Genomic DNA, 20,446 nt, shown 5'->3' on the forward strand with positions numbered 1-20,446 from the left:
AAGCCCACCATTTTTATTTTTTTTATGTATCCATTTATAATATATGAATTTATAAAAATATATATAGCAATCTAGAGAATATAAAGCCAGCAGGGAGCATATTAAACTTATTTATTATTAATTTTATTGAAGTTTTAATTTTTACTGTTGAAATACTAACTTTTACAACCATCTGAAACAAACTGAAGTATTTTTTTCCACTGTAATTAGAGTGAAAATATATGAAATAAACAAAAAAAATAATTTAATAATCATACATCAAGATTTTTTTTTCTAGATTTTTATATTTGAACAAATAAAATTAAAAAAGGATCTTGGAATTTAAACTCAACTCACTTCAGGAGATTTGGAAAAACGAGATGTTAGAAAAAATGATAAAATATATTTTCTGTAATTTTAAAATATTATAAGAAATCTGGATTATATTTCTATTTATGTCAAAGTGTTTCTTCTAAATTATTTCCTAAAAACATCAAAATAAGCAATAACAATACATTTATTTTAGTTTTAAAAAATAGCACAGACGTAGAATGTCATCATATTAAAAATCGATTTTAGTTTAATTAGCAAATTAATTGCCAATTCATTGCTACTCGACCCATAACTAAGAATAAGTATATTTGTCCACTTATATCACCTATATAGGTCAAATGGTGACGAAAATGCGAAGATATATTGTGCGTAGAAATATTGGATGACAACGGCAATTGGACATTTTTTACTTAAGGGCTCTAAAATATGTTAGCTTGAGGTTGATGTACTGTAAAAAAAAATATCTAATACATATTTTATATCGATTAACATAGTTCTACTACTACGAATGCAAATGAAGTATATACATTTCAGCTATTCAGCCATAAAAAAAAAATAATATTTTTCTTATAATTTTTAACTAAGACGAAACAACTATTTCATAAAACTATCTATGATTGTATTTGATCATTATTTATATATTTTTTTATTTTTAAATAATTTGATAAGTTAAATAAGACAACAATAAAAATAAATAAATGAAACAATTCAGCTCAATCAAATTTAGAAGGTCTAGACCATGAATGATAAAATGAAATATAAATATATTACATAATTAGTTACGGAACTAGGGTTTCATTCAATAACACATTCCCGATTTTACACATTTTAACCAAATTCCATGCTTCATGTGTAAAATTATGTTGAATTATAAGCGGTTATTAGTCTCGAAAAAAACAAACAAAAAAAACTCGTATCAGATAAGACAACTTGACATTGAGCTACCTTGACTAAAATTGAGATAACTCAGTCGTTTCATAATAAAATAAAAATAAGTACATTTAATTTTTTTTAAAAAAATTAAGAATTTCCGATAAATAATTTATCTGAGGGAATCAACTGGATCTAAAAACATAAAACAGTAATAATATATTTGCTATTAGCATGTAATATTTTTAGTGATTAAAATCTGCACAAATTTATATAAACTGTTACTGTAAGTTGACTTGTCCCTTCATTTTAAGTTTTAATTAAAAAAAAAAATATTTCGAATTTATTTGTAGAAAATTAATAGTTTAATAAGCAACCAAACTACAAAACTATTGTACTTTTTTTTTTTTGTTAAACATCAAAGCTGAACCTACATACATACCTCTACCCATGTGGACATTCGCCACACATAAGAACAGTACAGCTAAAAAAGAAAATAAAAACATAACATTTTTCATTAAAAAATACTAAATTTTGATATCAAAAGCACCCTCATAAGTAACAGTTAAACTCTGCATTGAGTCCAATTGTTGACAACAAAACATGACAATTGTGTATTTATATGAAAAAGACGTAAGGACTGTTGACGGAAAAGTTCAGAATTTATATATTTATTCTGATAGACTGGCTGGTGATGAAAACGATGAGCATGCCCAAAAATACAGTGGGAAAAGTGAAAAGAAGCTAGAGGACATATAGGTAATAAATCAAGCTCATTCTTAGACACTGCATTGTTATAACTATATTGACAGAACATTCTTTGACACTACATAATTCTTTTAGAGACGTGAATAAAAAAAAAAAAAAAAAAAAATGTACAAACACACACAACTTTTACTAAAGTATATATAATTTATAAAAGTATATATGTTATTTATCCCTATGAATCTAATTAAATTTTCTCAAAAGTTTTATCATTAAAATTACAGTTTTTAAAATAAACTAATTCCGAAACAAAGAAAAAACCCGAATAACAATTTTTATGTTTCAATATTTAATTTTCTGAATTTCGAACTTAAAAAACCTTCAAAGCTTTTATGATGCTCCAATAAATAAATTCAAAGAGTACCAAGGGAAGGAAGAAAAAGGTGAAGTCACTTACTCTATTGTTTATAAAGATTTATTCCTTTCTATAAATAATTAATTTTTACTTAGATGTTTTAAATCAAATTAAAAAAAGAAATGTAATGAGAAATAATAAAAAAACAAATATGTTATTATAAAAATACATCAAAATGGATACTTATGTTTGTGTTCTTATTACTAAAGTGAAATAATGGTAAATATATGATAGTAATCCATGGTCTTAAATGATTTGCAGTAGCTTCACGTCTAATCCCACGGTAAGACCGTAGCTAACGTTTTACATCATTGTTTGATAAAGAAAATACTCTTAAAACTATTACCATAAAGAAATTTATCTTTGAAGATTTAGATAAGAAATGGATATATTTGTGTATACAATATGGACAAAGAAATTGCCCTGGATACTCTCGTCACTACTGTATAAGCCCCTTGATCAAATCTCTAGCAAAGCTTGGTAAATAAAAAAAAATATATAGATTGGCATGGCTCTGATAATTTTTTTTTCTTTTTTCAAACTACGCCGTTTCTTTTTCTTTAGTCTTTCTTCTTTTTTTTTCATCATTTAGGATGATTTATGTTAAAAAACAATAAACTCGTTAACAACAAAAAAAAAAAGGATTATTTAATATAATGTATAGTTAATTCCTGCTGTTATACATAACTAGAAGAAAAAGGACATTATAAATACAAATCTTGGACTGTTTCTTGATTTATTTTTCGGATGAAATGCATTGAATCAGACATCGGCAGTGAAAAACATATGTTAAGTGTTCAAATAAAATTTATTATTCTGTGTGATAAAATTTAACACTAATAAAGGCAATAAAAAATAAACGAGATATAACTTAAGAATTGTCCATTGAAAATAAATAACATATTAACTTTTATACGTCAGATATTAAAGAGAATGGAATAAGATACTGAAATTAAGGAAATTCTTAGCACAAACGCTTATATACAAATTAAATATAGATTTCATTTCTAAGATATCATTTTTTTCATAGTATAGAAAAGCTGAAATTGTAGTGTAAAATGATTATATAATTTTGCCATTAAATTTTAACAAATTTACTTTCACCTTAAATAAATGTCATAGATAATTTATTGAAATGTGTTTTCTTCCTTGTTCTCTCAATTTATACTGCCAACGTTGCCAATCTTGAGGAAGTAATCTTATTTGTTGAATGTTTTATACTTTTCAACTCCTAATCTGGTGATATATAACGAAACAAGAAATCCGAGGTCGTTCCAGTGCATTGGTTCCCAACCCATAGGAGTCTGTGGACCACCAAGCCGGAAAGAGGGTCCCACGGAATATATTTGAAATTAGGTTGCTTAATAGTATATTTTGAGTCACTTTACCAACATGTATAGTGCATTTACTTGTTTAAACCATTTAGCGAACACCCAAACATCAGGGAAGATATGTAATACAACAATTTGAGTTTTATATAATTATTGAGAAATAACTGTGTTGCCGGAACCTTCCACGGCCTCCGCAATGCACTCGCAGCCCTCTTTGGACAGCGGTCACAGTTTTGGAACCACTGTTTCAGTATCTTTTTCTGATTGGTTTAGATTTGAATATGTTTCTCACATTATTAATTAGTACCAATATCAAATAATACAGCAGTACTGGTACAAATATCTTTTCTGGGGTACCACTATAGATTGTTTTTAGAGAATTCCATTGTCTTGTTTAATATTACGTCCTACGTTTTAGGAGTTTGTTAAAGATTGTTATTAAAACAGTTGTAATTATTGTCTTAATTAGTTATATTTTCTTCGGGAAAATATATTTTTCACTGCATCAAAGGTCATTGGAGGTGATTTTATATCCGTTCCACGGCCCCCGGAACAGTTTTTCTAATATGTGTTGATTTTCCACTACATATGGGTTCCTCTAGCGGTTCCTAATTCATGTTCAAATGTGCATAAATTCCTTCCTGAAATGTCCTTTTTATAGACAGGAAAATAACATAATAGTAGTTGACGATTTCAATCAATATCATTCCCAATTTGTTTCTCGCTGTTTTAAAGGATTTCCGCACCCAAACTGACCTTTTTATAAGAATCAGAGGGTTGAAATTTTGGGTGTAATTGGAGGATTAAAATTAATTAGGAGTTGTAGAAGTGCAGTTTGGGGTGTTAACCTTTTTCTCTCTCCCCACTGTTCTTTGCAAAATTTTATAAATTCATTACACTTCTACAGCCCTTTGAGTGTAATTGAAAATTTATGTAAGTTGGGTATGTGTAAGAAAAGTTCCTTTTGGGGTTTTAACTTTTTCTATCTCCTTCCTTTTTTACGTTTTTAAAAGTAATAATGAAATAGTTGATTTAATTTTTAACTGTTTCCATGCAAAAATTACGGAGAAATAAAGCCTTGGTAAGAGAGCTCAATATTTTCATTTCTATAATCGTTAAATTATATTAAAAGAAATTGATTTTTATTTTTTCAATGTAAATATGCAGCAGACATGAGATTAGATTTATTTACGTTGTTGAAAGTTGTAGAATATATGTTTTCTCTTTTTAGGCGTATATCAGCCTGAGTTAGTAGCTATGTGCCGGTGAGAGAGTACGGCGTATTTTATGAATAGGATTCTACTATCTTATCTAAGAGGAAGCGGCAATAGTGCACACCTAGCCAACTTTTTTCCACTATAACTCCACAACATTACTCTCTAGTGTGTTTGCCAACCTCGTAAACACTTCCTCTCAATGACGAATTTCAACTTTCTTTTTCTTTTATTTACATTACTCATAATTCGTGACAATATATATTATAACTAAAGTAATTCAATTTTATAATTACTCATTATATACTTCTTGATGATTCGAGGCATTCCAAACCAGACCAAACTGTACAGCTGCGATATCGAGATACACCGTTTAGAAGAAATTAATATACTTTCTGTCAAACAGCTTTAGACAAATTTCTAAAGTTAATATTTACATTTTAGTAAGAACTTACACAGTTATTAGTGACCGCTTGAAACAGGCCATTTTATTCAATATTACTCTAACATATTGAGATCTTGGTTAAATACATGTATGTTTACAAATTAATTTCGAAACATTTAGAAGATATAGCCTTTTTAACAGATTTCGAAATTAATAAAATTCATTGTATAGCCAACAAATGACATGCCATGACACTCCAAATTCAATTTTCACAAAAATGTGGGGTAATGTACTCTGTGTGAGTTAAATGTTTTTCTTGACATCAGCTTTTTAGTCATTACTCCTTGGATTTTTCGTTATTTGTAGTTCCAATCCTGTTTTGTTTTAATCTTTTATAGGACATATGCTAATTTGTGTTCGCTGTTTATAATTATTGTCATTATGTCTTTTTTTGTTTCCCCGATCTCTTTCTTTATTTTTTAAATAAATTTAATTTAATATTTTTTATATTAAATATTTCACTTTGATTTTTTAAAATTTTATATTATTTCTATTTGCATATAATTAGTTTCCTTTTTATAGCTTTATAATGTTATAAATTGATTCTTCTCTGCATCTCAACGCCTAATTTATCATCGTCTCAGTTTACGTATGTGCAAAAAAATACTTATTTCTTTTTTAATTGCATATAATGATTAGAAATTATACGATTAGATACAATGTGAATGAAAAAAGAACATTACAGCGAAACAAACATCTTCGATAATCAATAAATATGTTTTAATTTTAAAGGAAAAACATCCTCGAGATAATCGTTAAAGGAAAAATCCTCGCCGATGACGAAACCAATTCTTACTTAATAATTATTTAAGTGCTGAGATTACGAATGATCTCCAACATTCAAGAATATTTTTATCAGAATTAAAGGACGCGATCTGTTTTTTTTTTTTTTTTTTTTTTTTTTTTTTCTTCTCGATAATCATTCTTTTCAACAAACATGATCCAATATCTATTTATAGTATTACGTGATGTTCAGTAGTGCATTCATACTGGTCTAATCTAAACAAATGCATTCAGCACTCCATGTTACATGAATACTCATAAATACGCTACCAGTGAAATAACAACGGAAATTATGAAATAACATTTAAAGAAAGATGGTTGTTATCGATTCAAATATTTAGGTCATATGCAGATGATAACCTATTTTATGGACCTGATATAGATATCGATAATGACTGTTTACTAGATATTTCAGAGAATAATGAAGTAAAGGTTATTATTGGTGCATTGTATCATATTATTTCAAAATAATAATTAACAAATATATATATTTTTTTCCTGCATTATTAGTGGAAAAAAATAAAAATATTTTTGCACTTTATCGAACGTAATGTGAGTAGAGTGCGAGTGAATTTATCTATTTCATAATCCCTAGAACTCGGTTTGGAGGGTTTCGATTTTTCGAGTGGTAAATTTTGTATTGCGCTTGATTTCTTCTTTTACCCCCTTAAGGATGAAATCGCTAGGATTTAATGAGTCGATTTTATGTGCATTGGGCTGATATCAGAGAAGAGCCTTCTAATAATCCTAGTTTTTTTCCTCATCCCACAACATATTTTTTAATGTCTTGTGCATCTCTACAGTCCCTCCGGATTGATTGAAAGAGGATTGAAAGCTTCTTTGTAAAGAATTGAGTTGGTATTCAGAGTTCTCGGCTTTTTTCTTTCCTCCCGCCCTTCATATTTACGCGGTGTTTAAGCGTTACTCGAGCAATTAATTCAATTGTCATCTGTTTTCAAAAATAAATAAATAAATGAGGGCAAAGTAAGACTACAGTGACGGAGTTATAGTACTCCCTCTTGTTCTTGTTCTTTTTTTTTTTTTTTTTTTACTGTATATTTGTATTTATTCCTCTACATTACAGTCATTTAATAGGTTGAAGGGACTTTTAGAGTAATATATCAGGAATAAGGAAGAACAGTACCTAACAGATCGGTTGTTTTACCATAAGTACAGTTGACAAGAGTAATAATTCAGTCGAAGTGTGCAATTAACTCTTGTGAAATGGTTTGTGGTAGTCCGAGAGTCTTCACGAAGTCTCCAGGCAATGGCTAGTGCTCAGTTTTATAATTAACATACCAAGATGCTTGGATGGCCTTACTGTCTTTCAGAAGCTTGAAGTTGTTCTATACTCCTCTGTATCAATTTAATTAGACCCAACAGCACTAGTAATGTTAGTAAAATCAGTTTTGTTAGGAGTACGAATGTAGTTAGTTTTTGTACCATTTTCAATCTGAAAAGACTTTTGAATAGTGAATAGATTGCATTGAGACATAAGTTTAATTAGCGCTGTAATTTTCAGTAGACCTTATCTCTTTTGTAATGCTGGTTTGAGGTAATGTATATTTTCTGAATAAACCAAGTTATGAAAATATCGCATATTATTTAAATAAAAATATAGATGGATCCTATGATGTTCCTCCAACGATTAGAACCAATTTGATTAACAAACCAATTAATAAAGAATAATATTCAGATAAGTTAATATCAGGAATAAACATCTATAAGAACCTTTACAAAGAGAAACCAGATTTTATATTTTGATTTTTTAGAATCTAAAAGAAATATATTTTAATATTTAATCTATAATTTAATAGTAAATTTACTCTAAGAGGTTAAATTTATAAAATGTGGAAGCAGTTAATTAAGTAAAGATTAAATTCCAAAGTAAATTACCTTTTTTGAGTAATGGGGAATGAATTGGTTGTTCAAAAAGTTCTAAATAACCTCTGTAGATTCAATATTGATCCTATGGCAATTAATCAATTAATTAATATATTATTAATTATAAATATTAACACTGTCAAGAGCAGAGTGTTAGTTATAGTAGACTGCCATTTTTTTTTATATTTCTACTGTAATCTTTCAACAGAAACAACTAAGAATTTTGCAACGAAAAATATTATGTATATATATATATATATATATGGATCCTGTGAGGAAATCCCTTTCTTCTGAATTTATAATGAAATTTATTATTTTACAATAGAATAATTAAATATGAAATATTGAAAAAATAGTTGCACTAAAATGTGGTCTCAGTTCCGAAAATTAACCCACTGCCGAAAGTTCATAGCATCCGAAAACTAATGGGTTTATGTAGTAAAGTAAAAAGAAAATTTTGTATTTTAATGAATTTTCTATATCACATTTAATAATGACACAGATGGTTCTATTCGTAGAAATTAGTGCAATAAAACCTTATCAAAGCCTTAAGAGTTTATAAAAAAGATATCACCCAAGGTCATGACGGATATGATGAATGACTATTAAACTTTAAATTTTGAATAGAGATAGAATCAATATTCAATTTGACATTTCGTTGCTTAAGTCCTCGTAAGTCCAACCAAAATTAACAATACGATTTTTATACTATTTAAACCATTGTTTTGTAGCATACTTGGATATATTTTCGGAAATCTTGAATCATTTCGATATGTCTACAGAATCATATACTGATTTTGATTTTTAAATAAACATGTTTTCGAGCTTATGAGGTATCACATCTTAAGATACGATATTAATAAATTACATTTAATATTTTAATAATATAAACGATTATTATTAATTAATTAATACAGCTTACAGTTAGGAGAGAACCAATTGTCGGACGTGGCTAACATGAGCGCGTAGTGGTTGAGTACTGATAGTATGGAAACTGTTATCTCTTATCTGTTATCACTGATAGCGGACGGTAACGCCCAGCCGTATCAGTTACTGTCTTCTGTCACCGCTTGTCACAGATAATCATGGTTCTATTTTTGTTTAATTATGTCAAAATACTATGTGCGAAAATATTAAATTACAAATTTTATCGCTGCATTAAAGATTGTACTTTAATTTGTATCTGTTAAGATACAGGCGAAAGATCATTACAAGAGTATCTTGGATACAATTGGTTAAGACTATAGATTATTCATTCGCACATTTGATTAATTTTGCATATCACCATAAAAAAAAATTGTTTTTTTAATTGTTTATTCAGTAAAGATTTGATTATGATTTGGACTTATTTAAGATAGGTTAGGGACTTAAATGCAGTAGAATACTTGTGAACATAAAAAAGAAAATCTAGATAGATATTAAATTAAATCATGTCATGAAATGAGGTATGTTTTTATATTTGACTTTTTAAAAAATTGTATTATTCAAATTTAACTATTACTAAGAAGATAGTATAGTGTAATGATTCAATGATAGTATTTCTGAAATGCTTACTATATATACATTTTAACTAAAGGGTTTTGCATAATTTCTGCTTTTAGTTTTTGAATAAAATTCTAATAATAGTTTTGATATAAATTTGTTTTAATACGAAAAATGTTAAAATTAAGTTAAAAACATATTGCATATTTTTATTTCTTTTCTGGAACATTCTAGTGATTATAACATAATATAAAATGCTGAATAACTGAAAATATGTCTAAACTGGACAAACACCGCTTCCCCTCCCCCGATTGAAAGGTTTATGAAGTAGATAAAACAAATAATACTTTCGTTATTTTTTATGACAAACTATAATATAATTCATTGTAGATTAAGTAAAATTACAAAATCAAAAAGAAGAGTTATTTTTAATATACTTTTATATAATAAAACATTACATATGCCACTGAATGATTTTAAAATTAATGAAATGAAATTTATTTGCAATATGATTTTTTTTTATTAAATAGTTTTACGTTAATTATCGAATGAATTTTTGAAATAACCATTTGAAATCTATTAGTGAATATTATTTTATTTTTAAGGTGATTGATTCATACTTCTCTATTAATTGATTTTAAATTTTAAAAAAATGAATTCGTAGTTGATGAATCTGAGAAAAATTGAATTTAATAATTTTTTTATCCTGATTTTTATCATGTTTTGCCGAAAAATAATTATTTGTTAAAAATTTTTAACAACCAAAAAGTATCAAAATTGAAGAGTAGAAAAACAACCAAAGTACTCCATACAAAGAAGTATTTAAACAAATCAAAAAGTAAAAATCCTAATTTTTGCTTAGTACTCTTTCTGAACGGACTGTTCTCACGCCAACAGAGCTTTCGCCTCCATTGAAAGAAAAAATAAACAAAGGATGAGAAGAAACGCACCAAGAAAGATTAAAAGCACAAAAAGAGGGATAAAGCCTTGGCAATCCTAAGTTGCAAAAACCGCAGGGGAGTAGTCCTCCCAATCCGACTTAAAATTGAACGTTCAATAAATACCCATAGTCTCTTGATCTCAAAAGAGTTACAGCAAGAATGCTAACAATAGCCGACATCTTCGTAGAATTTCCATGCTAACATAGATAATTAACCTAAAAATTTCAAGCTATACTTCGACTTATTGTAAGATAGACGCAATGATATCTCTTTTTGTCAAGCTAGACATCTATAAGTAAATCTAATGATACCAACGGAACATTAACTAGTTAGATACAGTTCATTTCTACATTTGTACATTTTTTTTACTATTTACGTTTTTATTATTTTAATTATCTTGTATTATTCAATATTTATATTTTTATTTAATTTATTTTTTTTTCATTTATCTTTTAAAATTTTATTTCATTTTTCCTTCTTGATTTATTTACGCTAATTGTTTGTTTTTTAATTTAAATAATAAATACACTCTTTTTCAATTTGAAGGTTTATCTTTGTGTATTATGTACGTTTTTATGAAAAATTCTAATAATTTCTTTATTAAATAATATTCCTTTTATTTCGGGGCTCTTGCCCCTCCTTTAGGATAAAAAATTTTCTATTTTATACAATGGTAATAATTCCATTAACTTGTTTCTTATCCTTCATATCGTTTTCATTAGCCATATTTGTAACTAATACAATGTTTTTTAATTAGAGCAAAGAGCCTCTAAATGTCAACAAAACAATGTTGAGCAATAAAACATTATAAGAAGGAATTTTTCATAAAATCTACCTAGAATAAAAATATAAACCTTCTAATTGAAAAACATTTTTGAAAATATAATTAGTAAAATCCATATAAAGGAAGTGAGAAGAAGGATATAGAACAAGTTAATGGCATTATTACTATTGTATAAAATAGAAAATGGGCCATCATGAAGATAATGGAAGCGCCCTGAAGCGTCGATAAAGGAGTTATTATGTAATAAAGACATTTTTTACAATAACTTACCTAAAATGAATAATAAATATTTGTGGTAATGATGAGCACGATGTTTTGAGCCATTATACAAAAATAATCAACCATTCAGCTCTTCAATTGTATAATCGTTTTATTGTATGGTAAATATAATTAAAAATTACCTTTAAATTTTAGCTAAAAAATATGATCTCACCGAATAATGTTAATGTTATTGAACGACGCAAACCCCATCAAACCGAAACACGACAAATATAAAGTTATTTATTTATTAAATAATATATTTAATTTAAGTTTAAACTTGATAAGATAATTAAAGCAGAACTTATAGACTCGCGAAACGTATTGATTTAACTAAAGTAACCGATCCTGATAATATAGTCGTATTATGCAAATTAAATAACTTTTCGTTGGAAATAAATTGAAACATTGGAAAATAAATAGTTGTAAACTATTTTTGTTTCACTATTGACCGCAACCCTGACCATCTTCCTATATATAAATAACTTTTCCCTTTGTAATCTTCATCTAAGGGACGGTTAGGGAGGGTATCATGTTAGTTTTGTAGCTGTTGGCCTATTCCTGAAGGAAGAAAACTAAAGTAAGTAATTTTTGGATAAATGACTCAGTAATACGCATTTTATTAAGCGACTGTATAAGAATCATATTTTCCCCCAGTATATTCTAAAATTGAATAATCATAACTAAATCTTTAAAAACTATTGTTTAAGTGCCATAGGAAATTTTACAGTTTCTTTGAGTAACATAATAAAAAAATAATCGTAGTTAGGTCATATAAGGTCGTGCGGGTTGGGGCACAGGTCCCAGTGCGCTCGGTTGGGAACGGGTTTGATTCCCACCTGGGGCAGTTAACATTCATTTTTTGGCGGTCCCGAAGAATGAATCTTGACACTCCCACTTTGGTTAGTACGCAGCGGCAACGCAGGTAGCCGTCAGGGGTTGGCATAACTAGGCCCACTTGCCGGACGTGACCCTCCCACCAAATACCAGTACCAGTAGGTCATATAAGAAATACTGTATTGGATTTTGTGGGATACAGAACAAATAAATATTTAGACTCTATAGAATTACTTCTATAAAATATGATTTTTGTAAGAATTTAAAATTAAAAAAAAATCATTTTTAATATTTGTAGTAGGAGATTTCTAGCGTAAAAGCATATATCATAATTTTTATAGAGAAATGTAGTAGTATTATATATGTGTGACTATGTTAGTTCTGTATTATTTTTATTGATATCTACAATAACTAGCTATTAAAGTCTAGACAAAACAAGACGATGCTTGAAATCAATATACTGTTTGGCTTGGCGGGTGTAATTTTTCTCTTTCCCCTTGGAGAGGTGGACTGCCAAGGGTGAGATTTGGACCAGGTCCAATACTATAATGCTACCCCTAGGGAATTAATTTCCGTGAATAGTGGTTCCTGAGTCCGCATTCAATAAGGGAAACTGGGCACAACTGTAAGTCTGCAGTAGCCTAGGCTTAGACAAAAATTGTTGTTTCACGACTTTATTTTATTTTTTAATTATTTTATAAATTTCAAAGAATGAAATGTTAATTTATCCTGATAAGTACAAATATTTGTCTCCAACAGGTACGTAAATTTACTAAAGAATGAGAGATGTGATTTTTAGCTTGGAATTAATTATAAATCTATGCTATAACATCAAAAGCTTTTTAGTATATTGTCCATTTATTTTTTCTAATTTTTAAAAATTTCTGTCAAACCCCCCAAAAAAGAAAAAAAAATCCAAATACTTCACAAACATTCTGTATTCTATTGTAACTGGATCTCTTAAGTATTCATTTAAGATTTATAAATATGAACGTTATTGTTCGCTCTTTTTTTTTTAAATAATAATTTTTTATTAAATTTATTATCATTAGAAGTTACGTTTTAATTTAATATTATTTAACTTTTTGAATATTCTTTTTCTACTCTGAGGCAATACTTTTTTTTTTTTATTCTAAAGAGACTTGACCCAGAATAACTAAAGAATATCATTATTATTATTGAACGAAAAATAATTATTATGCCATTTCCAGTTTAATTGCATTCAGTCTTCGAGAGATCTTACCAGGACATGCGGAACATTATGATCACTTATTTCCTTTTCATAACTCCTAACGGAACACTTAAGTCAGCTGTAAAGAAATTCGAAAAGGAGATGGAAGACTTAGAATGGAGCTTAGATACAATGATACAAGAAAGATATTCATTTAAGTATTTTTTTAGTAAGTATATGAAATAGTAACGCACATCGGTTGTGATTGTTTTCGGAAAAAACTAATTAGATTCAATTTTCACTTTTTTCATTAATTCAATAGAACTTTATTTTAAGTTTAAATTGATTTTTAATAGCTTTCCTCGATTAAAAAATTTAGATTTTGTTTTTTCAACGACGTAATTTCGAATTCATTTGGACTTCAAACAGTTTCTAGTGTAAACTGGTAAAGTAACTAAAAAAAAATGAAAAGAAGACTGTCAATAGACATATAATGAATGTGTAAGACATAAGAAGAGCACAAATGTGAATAGTCTAGGTACCACGGTGATGATAAATACGACAGTAATTGTGGTAGTGAAAGCTATCTCAGTTACTTCGATCGTGTAACCTAACATTGTCAATATTTGCCTGGTATTACTATCAACTATCTGCGCATTTGCGACAAATTTACTGTCACTATCTCCGCGGTTTACTTAGTACGCAAGAGAACGGGATACCTCATCCTCAAGGATCAAGATATTCAGTTACAAGTAGTTCTTTGTTCTTAAATTGTTCAAAGCTACTTGGCGTAGTGCCGGTCAGCAAGAGAAATTTGACTAAGGCTAGAAGTAATCTTATATCAGGATCCTGAAAAAAAGTATATCGGGTTTTAGGACTTGAAAGTAATTATAATTATCATAATAACATGAATTTACAGTGCCAATATAATTTTTATTTTAGCGATTTGTATTAAAAATATTAATAAAAGTATAAACTAATATCTGTATATTCAGTTCTGTAACTGATTAAAGAAATTTATGGATAAATTGAAGGATGGAATAGATAAAACTAGTAAGTCAAATTTGGGAAAAATTGAATTATTTCTATGAATAATGATGTAATGTTGTAGTTTTTAATATTAAATTTTTCAATTCTTAGAAATTCAATATTTAAATCAGAACTTAGTGACGATACACTTATACCTTATTGTATATAATGCTGATTTTAATTAATTTTTTTTTAGAAATTAAATAATTCTAATTATCACATGATCGTTATTTATTATCCAGAAGCCAAGAATAATTTTTTATTTAACTATAATTTAAGAAACTTAAGCTAGAGACGAACTATTTATTCTTTGACAAATGTTTAATTGTTATTAAAAAAAAATATGCAAAGATATATTTAGTGGTTTAGCGTTGTGTAAAACTTACAACTTAAACTCCTCGTGTCTAGGATTACTGTATAAGTGAAAAAAAATTGCAAATAAAAAAGGAATAAATAAAGTGAATAATCAAATAGGCTAAAAGGTAAGTGAAGAAGAACCAAAAAAAACGGGACCTAGACAGACCTTTCTTTATTCTATTAATTAACTTGATGATCCTGAATAATCCTCTTTCATACCAACTCTATTCAGACTAAATCCCAGTCCGGGAGGAGCTCGCTTACTAAAGGTTGTCTTATTAATAATAAGCTCAAGCTTTTTTGAGAGCTTCACAATATGAAGTCCTACAAGAATAGGCTTCAGTTGAAATATATATTCGAGTACTTAGAACTATGAACTACCTCATATCGGTCCTATTATTGTGTAATGAAAATAGTAATAAGGGCAATAATTTACAATGATAAAACCAAAAATTATCTGGGTATTACTTTTACTTATCTATATATGAAATATCTGCTAGGGCAATAATTTACAATGATTGAACCAAAAATTCTCTGGGTAATAAGAAAGTTGTATTTACTTTTATTTATATAGTTTTATTTATTTTTATATTACTGCACATTGCGTTAAGAAAAACTTTAGTGCGGTGCATATAAAATAATTTACAGTATCACTACTGTAGTAAAAATTAATTTATTCTCAACATAGGATGGTAAATGAAAGTTGTTGAACGGACGAACTTCATCAGATTTTTGAAAATATTTTACGTAAGTCCCCACGGAAACCAAATTTACTTTTTATTGATTATTAAAATTATTCGAAAACTATGCCTACATTTATAAAATTATTCCAGATGCTAATTCAAAAGATAAATAAATTCTCCAGTATGCTAATATTAAAAAATAAATAAATCTTCTTAATTGGACTAGTAATAGGTAAGTAATTTTTATATTGGATCCGAAGCGGTGAGGAAAGAATGAACTTAAAACTTATTTAGTTTACTATCACTTACCTATATATGAAAATATAGTAAGGGAAGTATTGTCTAATAAGTAATAAATCAATTGCGGTTTTGATATGAATAAGGATTGATTATACTTACTTAAAGTAGTCTAGTGAGAAGAAGTTTTGTGATACAAAACTCAGGTTTAAAGTTCTATAATCCTTTATTTTGTTTAAATAACGAAAGTGATTGACGAAGGATGCTCCTCCCTCCCCCCATATAAGCATATGCTTAATATTAATAACCATCATTAACGCCCCTGATGGCCAATAGTAGAACACAATCACCAGCGTTTGGTGTGTCGTAAGGCTTAGTAGAGATAAGCGCCATTTTTCTTCTGGAATTCAGTGAATTTATTCTCTTTTTTCTATTGAATTCGAAGTTATGACGCGCAAAAGATCGAGAAGTGGTTCCCTGACTAGGGACGGGAGCTAGGTGAGAGGAAGATAAGGAGAGAGGCCTTCATTATCATGAACATCCACCTAAGTGAGCTCACTCTTATTTTACTTTTTCCTCAACTGAAACAATATCTCTGTACACATTAACTAATCAATATTGCTATCTTCAATGGCTCAAAATCAAAATTATAAAATTAACCTAATTTATCCAGGTTTTCTTTTGGCTACACCCTCACAACCCTGAAAATTGTGCAATAGATTGTTGTTTTTATCTTTTTCACTCTCTACAACTCTGTAAAAGTTCAATAGTCAATTTTTTGTTCACTTCCAATTTTATTTCAATTAAATTATATGTATTTTTACTGTATGCAGTCCCCTTATTAAATCAAGCAACACAATGTTAAGTGAAGTAGCGCCTGGCCTTTAGTTTAAGATGCACTTCATATAAAGACTTAAAAAAAAAATCTATACACAATTATCTTGAAGCTCTCAATTAATTTTTAGCCATATATAAGTTAAAAAAATGTCGACGTCATCCACAAAGTTACCGGTTATTAGAACCTTGAATGAATTGCAAACTATCACTGTTTATTATTCTAAGTTTATCAATTTTATTTATATATGAATGCCTGCCAAATATTTTCAACGACTGCTTACTTTTTTTAAAATTTAAAAATAAAATCGGCATTGAGGATAAAAAATAAAAAAGATTAAATAAGGAAGCCCGATGGGGATGGAGAGGGAACTATCAAAAGCGTGGCGGTTCATCAAAGCCCGTCCATCAAACAATCACCGCTTCTTATTCACACCAGACATCTGTCAGAACTTGACGGAGGAGGGAAAATATCTTTGAGCGGGTGTGCCAATCATTCATGGATTTAGCCCATTTGAAATATTGTGCCTTTAGAAAGTTAACTTCAAGTTATAATTGTTTGATATTTTTATAAAATAAAAGGATTTCATCAATATTTTTGTGTGTTTAGCCAGAATCTCCGTCTTTGCTGATGCTGGAGACCGGAAATTCGAAACGTTGGCACGAATAATTGTTTGTTTATTTCCGAAACCGACCCCCCCTCAACCATCGTCTATAGAAAAAAAAATCATTTATTCTTTAAAAATACTTTAACAATACAACTAAACTTTTTATTCCACTAATTTCAGTACATAATAGGTTATTCGATTTTTTTTTTTTTTAAATTAGGACAAATTCAAGAAGAACTAAAATTCGTATACGCAAATATCTGAATAGTATTTATTAAAAAAGCTTATCTCAATTTTCATGTTTTATATCTTGCCTTTAGGTTCTTTCATTACAACTGTAATCTCCTTTTGTACACATTAGTTTGGATTATTCAATGATATTGATTAAGGTCAATATAGATTCAGTAATAGATCTATGTCAAAAGAAAAGTCTTAAATAGAAATACCTTAATTTTTCGTAGATATTTGGCTTTCATATGCCATCCATCAGTAATATATATAATTCCAAAGTTTAAACTATATATGTCAATCAAAATATTTGTTATTACTTATACAGTGGGATTTGATATATCCGGGATCACAATAACATAGGATATTTTAAGATTAGCTTATGTTCAATTCTTCAAAGAAAATAATAAAAAACATGTGTTTACAAGATAAAAGTTATTTATTAAGCCTGATTAGGATCATAGTATTAAATTATATCAAAGAATGACAACTAATGATGGTTATAATATTTTTATCATAAATACCTTGTGATGTATTTATCAGTCAGTTTTTATTATTTATTTAGTTTTATAATATAGAAAAAATAAATTATATATAAAGTGGTGTTATTAGAATGGATATTTCAGAGAATATACACGCTTAGTTGCTTTTCTAAATATGAACAATGAAAAGGCGGATTCTATTCTTAGTACCTCTACGGGTTTTATCGAAAGAGACTAAATCTGAAACAGGCTCCACCCACACTCGTGAATACATCCAAGGTCTTATATCTTTTATAATGTTATTTAACTAACTTATTTCTGTAACAATATATTAAGATCAATATTTCTTAGTGTTTAACGAAAAAAAAAATATTACTCAATTGAAAAAATAATATATACATGGAGAGGCAAGCGATATTTTAAAAGACAAACATAATTTTCAGACCTCGTTTAAACTCATGACGGTAATTTGAGCACTTCAGAATAGTATTGATGATAAAATAAAATAAACAAAAATGTTTATTGGAAGAAAATAAAAGAAAAGATGATATAAAATTATAATTTAATCAATTAAGCACAATTTGAATTTGTAATGAGAGGATAACAAAAGAAAAAAATTAACATCTGTAAACAATAAACAAATTTAAGGCTAAACATACATTAAAAAAGAATAAATAAATTTAGCCAAAATTACGAAAAGGTCAATCAATTATAATATTTTAAATATAACCTATAAATTAGAGTGTATGTACATTCTATATATAGAATGGAAAATATTTTTAAAAATAAATGAAGGCTATCTTTATTAATGATTTTTAAAATCACTGCCTCCTCTCTGATAAAACCCATTAATTTTCCGTAATAAAAATATTAGTATGCCTCAATACTCAATCACGCGAATCTAAGCTGATTGATCGCACACGCCCTAAATGAAATTTAGTTCTTTATCCGGTTTAACATAAAATAAGTTATAATATTTCCTAAAAATATTACTGTAAATCCATTATTTTATTTTTTTTAAAGGCCACTTTCTGTCAAAAATGTTTTAATAATAATAATGCCTAAGGAACCCTAAAATTTCTTGCAACAAATCTTCCTCTAGATTCCTCTAGAGAACCCCAAAACAAAATTTTCAAGGTAAGGCAATATTCCAGTATTAAAACCCTTAGTTAATTTAACTTTTAAACACAAAAGTAAAGTAATTATTTTGAAAATTTCTCACCTGCTCTTTCTTCATCCGAGTCTGGTGACAGTTGTGGCGTTAGGTCCAGGTGTTCGTAGGAGTCCCAGGAGGTGACGTGGTCAGCACTGGTGTCCACTGGAACAGCGGGTGTTGGTGCTGGGGGTGGACCTCTTCGTTCTAGCCCTGCGAAGTGGAGCTGGACAGCCCCGTCAGTTGGAAACCGGGGATCTGAAGCATTCATAAATCTTTATAAATATTCAGTTACAGGAAACAAACTTAAGCAGGAATAAATAAATAGATTAATGAGAACATGTATGTATAGGAGTAGAGATAGGAAGTTACCGATTATTTTGGACAATTATTCGATTGAATCTTTTACATTATTTTTTATTTTCGCCTACAAATATATGGAATATATAGTAAGGAGAAGTTTTTCGATCCTACAAATTTCGAATTCAAGTTTTCGATAGCCAGAAATACACTTTTCGGGAAAAAGAAAGTCATAAAAAACTTAAATAACAAATTTAAGACATTTTAACCAGAAGTGCCACTTTATGGATTCCATCTTACACTTTTTTAATATTTTTTCAAATACTCTAACCATTTTGGTCAAATTCAGCATGTAAAATTAACTGGTATTTATTATCAGGTAGGTCTCTTATCCTCATTAAAATAGCTTAACAGGGCTTGAATAACGAATTTTTAAAAAACTCTTCCTCTAACGTACCTATCATTTTGGTTATTTAAATACAAAAAAAGTGTGATGAGCCCACCGCACCAGATTTTTGTTATTAAAATAATATAAAGTAAACTTTATATTTATGCGAAATAACAATTTCCAAACTTTGCGATTTTACAGAAAAATTATATATTAATGTTACATACAATTAAATAAATTAAAAAAAAAACACTACAAATAATCAAAAAAAGTTTCAATCCCTCATCGAAGATATTTGTCGAATGCACATAAGTTTAAATAAAAAAACATAAATTATTTGAGCTCACATTTAAATTCCGTGTTAATAAAAAATCCCCCATTCTAGCTCAAACTTTTTTAACAGAATACATAACCCTCTTCTTAAAGGTCATGAACACTATATATATCTTTCCTCATCATATAGCATTATTTATGGCTGTCTTCGTTTTCAGTGATTTATGTTTTAATATATTTTTTTTTTTACACATAGTTCTAAAGATCATAATGAATAACAATTATGAGGTTTACAATGATTATTATAAAAATTATTGATTGGAGAAGTTTGTCGGGGAGTGCGGTCAGCAAAGAACAACATAAATAAACAAAACCATATTTATTTATTTTATGCCGACGTTTCGACCTGAGTTTCAGGTCTTCATCAGGACTATAAAACAAA

General features: G+C 28.2%; 1 protein-coding gene across 5 annotated transcripts in view; it reads right to left on the minus strand.

Moving 5' to 3' along the window:
• Window positions 1-20,446, minus strand: part of by (blistery) — a 759,376-nt gene that overhangs the window by 124,758 nt on the left and 614,172 nt on the right. For all 5 annotated transcript variants that reach the window (XM_067046158.1, XM_067046159.1, XM_067046157.1 and 2 more), the window contains one exon: window positions 19,113-19,301. In XM_067046158.1, coding sequence (XP_066902259.1) covers window positions 19,113-19,301 — 189 coding nt within the window. The remainder of the gene's footprint in view (window positions 1-19,112; window positions 19,302-20,446) is intronic.

This window comes from Halyomorpha halys, unplaced genomic scaffold (assembly GCF_000696795.3).
Source record: "Halyomorpha halys isolate HHAL.00 unplaced genomic scaffold, Hhal_1.1 Scaffold215.1, whole genome shotgun sequence".
Classification (NCBI taxonomy): Eukaryota; Metazoa; Arthropoda; class Insecta; order Hemiptera; family Pentatomidae; genus Halyomorpha; species Halyomorpha halys.